The following is a 7792-nucleotide window of genomic DNA, read 5'->3' as shown; positions in this document are numbered from 1 at the left end:
GAAAACGTCTGGAGTGAATTCATGACAAGAAAACCACAAGTGTGAAATAATAAGATGGTGGTTATTTTGAAAGCTGTTGCTATTTTTCTGGTGGTTCTGGTACCTGCCTGATCTCAACCCGGCACACGCCGGGAGTCAATAGAAGTTAACAAGTCTTCCAAACATTCCTGCTCCTTTTGTTAAACTAGGGACACACAATGCAGCCAAACGGAGATAATAAAGTGCTTTGAAGTATATAAACCCAAAATAACGCAGCCAAGTAGATTTAAAGTAGTGACTGATTTCCAAAAACTGGTTTGTAAAGGAACAATAAAAAGGGTAGAATTTATGGAGAAATTATACAGTGGATTTGTCAGTTAAAATATCGGAGCTGTCTGGGATACAAAGCCACATGCTGAGGATTAATGGTAGCTCCAGACCTTTGATTCTGCACTCTTTTTTCTCTGCCCTTGACAAATTGGATTTTGGGGATGGGAAGGTCGCCTGGCCCATTGTCTCCTGGCCGTTTTTGGAGCAATTCATTATATGTGAGGGTGAGGGAAAGTCTCCATGTGACCATCTCGGCCCGTTTTCTCCCCACAGCTGCCGAAAGAGCCAAACTCTCTCACACCGCGCGCATACTGCTCGCCCTTGCGCGTTAATGTGTCGAGGGGGTACCTTGCTGCTCCATTAGAAAAGCCGGATCACATACGCCACCGCATCACTTTGCGGGCGGAGATTGGCCTGTCCTCATCTCTGTGACTACTTCTTGTCTCAATCAGTCACTGCGTGGTCTTCATGGTTCTCAAACCACTGCACGCAGAGCCAGCCATGCAAGCAACGCGGGCATCCACTATCAGTGTGTTTGCAGACTGCAGCATCCCGACCGGCCTGCGGATAGGACCGGTGCCGGGCATCTTCAAACTAGGGAAATACGTGACTGATCGCAAAGAGGTCGTAACCAAGAAAAAGGTAAGCACCGTTTTTATTATCGCATGAAATATGATTTATTCCTAATTAGTTCTATCTGCAAAAATTCATTTTTTACAATTCTGCTTTTTGTAGGATGATTTTTGCAGGCTTCAGAATTGAATTACAAACTATCGGAATAAAAAAGTGTCTACAGCCCATACATACTGTGGCATTGTTTTAATGATTTTCCTATTTGAATGACAAATCATTTGATTATTATTATCATTATTACTTTTAGGCCTATATTAATACTCATATTATTATTTATGTACAAGATTGATAAGAATAATGGAAACTTTAGGGGAATCATTCAACTAATGAAAGATAAAACTAAAAAAATGAATTTCGAAAACATTATTTTCTTTCTATAGGACCTATATTTAATTATCAGGGCAGGTAAAGGGGACACAGTGATCTTTTTTTACATTTTGAACCAGACCTGTCAAAGTTCATTGGGCCTTCGGTTATTAATTGGTTCGTGCTGTCAGGTTGGTAATAATTGAGTTATATTAGTGGGACGACTTGTCACTCTGTGCCTTTACTTAACCGCCCTAATAGGGCGACCTGGGGTGTTGTGTGAGATTTCATTTCCTCGCCCGCTTTAAATTTCTAGTAGGCTAGATGAACCATTTAATTTTTATGCAATCCGGCCATGGAAAGATGCTAAGACATAGACCACAGCCTCGAGCTATAAAATAAGAACATGGATAAGAAATGCTAAAATATAGCTTATAGAAATGTATAGAACATCTAAAATAACATTCCTGCAACACATATCGTTATTAATACAATATGGAACTACCAGAAATGGATGCTATTTCTATTTTAATTGAATGTTTATTCATTTATTTAACATAATTTTTTATACAGGCTAATTGTTTATTGGTGAGTTTATGGTCTTAAACAAACCAATAGATAAGTACCCTACATTATAACTGCATTATAAATATAGGCATAGGCCTACACACTGTTGTCGACGTTTGTGATTGATGCGACTAAATGCATCGCCCTGGGCTTCATGTGATGCATCAGGTGCAATCTCCGTGTCAAATGTCACGCTTCAATCTTTAATTTGCTTGAACAGTTTAGAAACCATTTGACACCTCTCAAATTCGTTTCCCATATCAACTCAATTATGTGTCATTCTCCCTGGTAAATTATCACCGCTGGTTAACATAGCAGATAAAGACGCATTAAACGCTTTGGCACACATCAAGGTAGACTATAGCCTATCAGATAGCCATTGGGCATAATAGCAATACTATTTTCAAACAATTAATTCAATATTTAATAAACCAATATTTCTAAAACTAAAGCCTTGAATATGTATTTGTGCTAAGCCTATACGAAAATAAACACTAAGCTTTTTTTTTGCTGCAATTGCAGTCAAGCGTGACGTTGCAATGTCAAATATGCAGCTCTGTTCATGATATATTCATAAACTATTATAAACTGCGGCTGCTGGCCTTTTAGTGATCTATGAATGTATCGAATGTTAGGCCTTGTTAGCGTCATTTCTAGCGTTGAACCATCCATGTTGTGGATCTAGATTCGGCTGCTGAGGGGAGAATTCGTGGATGAATCAGGTTGCCCTGTGCCAGACTGGATTGGGTGTATCCGGGCGGCCAGAAACAGTCAAGAACAGAACTTGGAGGCTGTCTCAGATCTACCTGGTGGGCAGGTCAGTACTGTGCTTTATTTAAAAATGCATAAAGCTCAAGTCATTTGATTATTTTATTTTTTACTCAAGCTGAAACAGTTAGTTGCATGTATCTAACGTTGCCCATTTACGTTAGATTTTCTATCGTGTGCTGACGGAGATCCCAGCAGGCGAGGAGCTGAGTGTGTGGTACTCCAACACTCTGGCCCAGTGGTACGACATCCCTACCACTGCCACTCCAACACACGACGAGAAAGGTAAGAAAACTGTAGAATGACCCTTTAAAATAACCATACAAAACGATGAGAAAAGCAGCTCAATCTGTAGCTCAATTGGTAGAGCATGGCGCTTGTAACGCCAGGGTAGTGGGTTCGATCCCCGGGACCACCCATACGTAAAAATGTATGCACACATGACTGTAAGTCGCTTTGGATAAAATCGTCTGCTAAATGGCATATTATTATTATGATGGATATTTGTTTGCCGGTGGTTCAACAGCTTATGCGCGATCGAAATTCACATGTATCATTATGTGGTATTGTCCAAACAAAAGTTTTAATAGAAATGGATTAGGCTACAGTATAGCCCTGCTGATGCTGCTTACTGGCATTGACATTTTGTGTGTTCCATCATTGCACAGTTAAGTGACTGTCCAAACCTTGGCGTCCAGCTATTATATAATCAATTTATGTGGAAAGGTTGTAGGCCTATATTTTCACGGTTGACAAATGTGCATCCCCAGAGCATACATTTCGATTTGATGGTTTTATTTACATTAAAAAGTTAAATGGTCTTGTTAACTAAATAGGCTTGACAGAATTTCATGTTAAACAATTCAATAATAAAATCGAATTGTTTTTCATCATTTTAAATGAAAATGTGTAAAACAGACAGCAATAGGCCCAAACACCACCTAATAGGCTTAGTTGTGCTAGTGTAATAAACAGAAAATAACAATAATAATAATAATAATAATAATAATAATAATAACTTTTCCCCAAAACAATTCTCTGGATATTCAAACAGTGGCGTCGATGCCATAGGTTTATAGGCGTATCGAATTATAGCCTAATCATAAAATCACCAGCGAAATAATCCGGTTTTAATCAGATTACACATACCGCCAACTCAGGAAAATTCGATAACTGTGTTTAGATTAAATTATAATGCCTAGACACTCTTAGAAATAAAGGTTCTGGATAGAACGAAAAGGGGTTCTATGCTTGCTGCATATATGGCATCCTTTAAGGTTCTATACAGAAACGAAATTTTGGTTCAGTGAAGAAGAACCCCTGGGGTTCTGATCAAAGAACCCTGCAAAGGGTTTCTATATAGAACCTTTAGGGGTGCCATATATGAAGCAAGCAATAGAACATTTACATTACATTTTAGTCATTTAGCAGACGCTCTTATCCAGAGTGACTTACAGGAGCAATTAGGGTTAAGTGCCTTGCTTAAGGGCACATCGACAGATTTTTCACCTAGTCGGCTCGGGGATTAGAACCAGCGACCTTTCGGTTACTGGCACAACGCTCGTACCCACTAAGCTACCTGCCACCTGCCGCCCATATTTGGTTCTATCTAGAACCGTTTTTTCTAAGAGTGTGTGTAATTACTCTGTCTGAGAAAAATAGGGCATGTGAAATGGAGGGCCTGACAATAATTTTCAAGATATAGCCTACCAAAATTATATTCGACTGTTACACTAATTACAGTGACAGGCACATGGAATAAATCCGCAATTTAAAAGCAGGAATAGGCGTGTTTTAACAATCATCAAAGCAGACGATAGTAATTCATAGGGGGACAGAGGTTAACAAATGTCATCGCCTCATTAATATTAATGTATTCAAAAGCAAATAATTTCAAAAAAGGTGCTTTACGGTAAATTAGCTGGCTACATAAGGTATTGTTGCCTAATGAATGCTAACTTTTATGTGGGATGTATATTGCCCTGATTTGTGGCGAAGCACTTTCTGCTGCTCTCCAGCCAATACAGCGTGCGCTCCTTGACATACGTGTCCTATTATTTGGCGTTAACAGATGGGCTAGCCTTATTGTCTATGGCGATTTGCGATTTCAAGCAACAGCTGCTGTCATTTCCACGGGAAAGAGCACAGAGAAAGTCCCCCTATTCAACGTATTGGTTTCGGAGCGACAGATTGGACGGGGCGTTTGCTCTTTTGATGGGGATGATAAACAACAGCCCTATAAGGATTACAAAATCATTACATCTATATAATTGACCTCCTATTGTTCAACTTGTGTCATTGCTCACGTTTGATGAGGTGGATAGGGTTAATATACTCTGTCGCCTATTCAAAACCTGAATCCCATTGGAAATGAGTCGATTCATCTCAAGGGATTTATCCAAAACATTTAAATGGTATATGGAAAAGATTTGCATGTGGCACAAAATAACCGTACAGTTTGAGGTTACTCTAATAGGCCACTGGGAGCATCTACAGATGGAACATCAGTCATAAAGCACCAGATAATAGGCTTCTACACTCACAAAGCAATAGATAGAAATGTGTAGGAACACAAATGTTCAGGTTTGAAAGCGCTTTATTGACAGAAGTGGGGAGATTCGGGAATATGGAGACCCATCGATATTAACCTCATGTCTCTGTGCTTCTCTACAGGTGAAGAACGTTACATTTGCTGGTACTGCTGGAGAATATTTAAATATCCCAACACACTCAAGGCCCACGTCCATTTCCACTGCGCTCTGAGCAACGGGCGGGGCTTTGTGAACAGCGAGCAGGCCAGGGGCACAGACAGCTTCAGCAGGTCACCCAAATCCGGGGACATTCCCAACACCTCGGCCTCGCCCAGGAACGGCCACAACACCTCCATCTCAGACTCTGTCAGACGGACCGTGTCTTCCTCACCCTTCCTCAACAAAACGGGGGTAGCAAAGAAACCCAGCTCTGAGGAGCAGGACAGAGCACTTGACATGAGCGTTACCTCAGCCAGAAACCACGGACATCTCATGGGCCTTGGCGCAACGTCTTCAATGTTGAGCAACATGGGGTTCAACCCAGGTGTGCGCTCTGCATTCAGGCCCATGGGCCAATCCAAGGTCCCCGTGGCTGACGTCTACAGAGAGGAAAGTAATGGGAAGCATAATGGACTAGGCTTCAGCAAACTCCTGGGGAACATGAAATCGACGCGAGCCCTGAATGAACCTTTGACCGGAAGCCATCCCTCCACATCTCCCGTAGTCCCGTGCGCAAACGCCATCAGGGGTTTTCCGTTAATACCTAATTTCGAGGAGACATCGGCTTTTAAGCACGTGGAGAGCAGGATGCACTCTGGACTGTCCCCCTCACGCTACTCTCAGATGTCCTCTGGATTCCATTTTGAGAGGTTTTCTCTGCCTCAGTTCGATGGCGTCAAGCCATATAATGGAGATTGCAATATCCCCCTCATGCCATTCACCGTGTACAATGGCGAGCTGCTTTATAGTTCACCCTACTACCCACTGAAATTCCATTTGAGCAATCTCCTAAAATACCCGGAGTCTATGTCCTACTTTGGCGCACCTGCACTCAACCAAGACCTGGGTTCAATAACCAACATTGACAGGGAGATAGCCATGCACACTCAACAGTTGTCTGAAATAGCCGTCGAAAAGAACCGAGCCAGGCTCGACTCTATGCCCACTGCTAACACAGGCTCAGGGAAGCCCAAAAAGGGACACTTATGTCTTTACTGTGGTAAACTGTACTCTCGGAAATACGGACTCAAGATCCACATGAGAACTCACACAGGGTACAAACCATTGAAGTGCAAAGTTTGTTTTCGGCCCTTCGGTGACCCCAGCAACCTGAATAAGCACATCCGTCTGCACGCGGAGGGGAACACCCCGTACAGGTGCGAGTTCTGTGGCAAGGTGCTGGTGCGCCGGAGGGATTTGGAGCGTCATGTCAAATCGAGGCACCCTGGACAAACAATAAAAAAAGCTGAGGACAAAACCGAGGGCATATTCGAGGATCACGAGCAAAAGAGCGACAATGACAGCGACGTTGATGTATGCTTCACCGATGATCAGAGCGACCAAGAATCCAGTAAAATAGATGATTGAGATTTTGACACGTATAGGGCTATGGCAAAGACTGCACAATGTTTTGTGAAATGGTTAACAGGTTACCTGTACAGATTTCTGTGTAATTTATGTTTCCCCAATGAGTGAAAGTTATTTATGTATGTTTTAAAGCTATTGAAAATGTAATTGTTTTTTCTTTATAAAATCAGATTAATACGAGATAATTTTCCAATTACTGCTGTTTCTTTTACAACAATGCCCTATTTGTTTCAGATGGAACAAAGTATAGGCCGTATGATTTCAGAATTGTATAATATCATAGCTGATGATAATGCATTTATTTTTTTATATGCTAATTGATAGCCAATATGTTCCCCAAATAGAGGTCCGCTGCACTTTAAAACAGTTATGAACAATTAATTATCAAGCCATGTAGGTCAAGTGTTTAAACACTTAAAATCACACTTACTACTATTTTTTCATTCATTTGAATTACAATTACTTAAATGTTGCACTTTCTTGCGAGGGCATTCAATTGTTTTAGGGCAAAGTTGAAAAGGGCAGCAAATATTTATAGCAGTTAGTACCACTCCATTATTTAAGGTCTTGTTTATAGTAGGAAATAACATCTGATTTAAACAGCATAATGTACAAATGTAAGAATATGATATTTCACTGTTCAGTGAAAAAGTGTTGTACGTTTGTTCATAAGTGATATTGATTATTGACAATATTTTCTTCTTGTTCACTGAGTTGTTCCTTTTTAATAAATGTAATTTAAAACTTTGAAATTGTTTGTAACTTACTTGATTCAAATATATAGTCTACTCTATAGCCTACTTGTTTATTCGATTATCTAACGCACAGAAGAAGAACACATCCCCTCACTTTTAACTGCCGTGGTTGGTGCACTAATGAATATTTCCATATTCCACTTGTAGACCTACATTGTAGACAGGGTTATCAGGATGTTAGTCTCTATATTTCCTGTGCAGTTAAAGTTAAGATTCTTTCAGTTTGAAGACGTTTTTCAAATGGGGTGTCCTCTGAATTCATATGAGGACACTATCGCACCCATACGAAAGGCTTGGCTTGTGCGCATTACAGTAAATCCGCAATATATCTCACCA

General features: G+C 40.6%; 1 protein-coding gene across 1 annotated transcript; it reads left to right on the top strand.

Moving 5' to 3' along the window:
• The first annotated feature begins 559 nt into the window (after positions 1 to 559).
• On the top strand, positions 560 to 7453 carry LOC121555959 (PR domain zinc finger protein 13-like). The gene is made up of 4 exons (XM_041869802.2): positions 560 to 951; positions 2501 to 2632; positions 2748 to 2868; positions 5257 to 7453. The coding sequence occupies exons 1-4, from the start codon at positions 778 to 780 to the stop codon at positions 6699 to 6701; spliced, it is 1872 nt and encodes a 623-aa protein (XP_041725736.1). The 5' UTR covers positions 560 to 777; the 3' UTR covers positions 6702 to 7453.
• Positions 7454 to 7792: the final 339 nt, after the last annotated feature.

The sequence above is a fragment of the Coregonus clupeaformis genome, unplaced genomic scaffold (genome assembly GCF_020615455.1).
Source record: "Coregonus clupeaformis isolate EN_2021a unplaced genomic scaffold, ASM2061545v1 scaf1909, whole genome shotgun sequence".
Classification (NCBI taxonomy): domain Eukaryota; kingdom Metazoa; phylum Chordata; class Actinopteri; order Salmoniformes; family Salmonidae; genus Coregonus; species Coregonus clupeaformis.
Note: the sequence above shows the minus strand (reverse complement) of the source record. Positions and strands in the feature narration are given on the sequence as shown.

Bases quoted from the DNA above. Each gene is read 5' to 3' on its own strand.
- LOC121555959 (XM_041869802.2), top strand. From the start codon at position 778: ATGGTTCTCAAACCACTGCACGCAGAGCCAGCCATGCAAGCAACGCGG. The intron at 952-2,500 runs GTAAGCACCGTT...TTGTGGATCTAG, and splicing joins AGGTCGTAACCAAGAAAAAG to ATTCGGCTGCTGAGGGGAGA. The intron at 2,869-5,256 runs GTAAGAAAACTG...GCTTCTCTACAG, and splicing joins TCCAACACACGACGAGAAAG to GTGAAGAACGTTACATTTGC.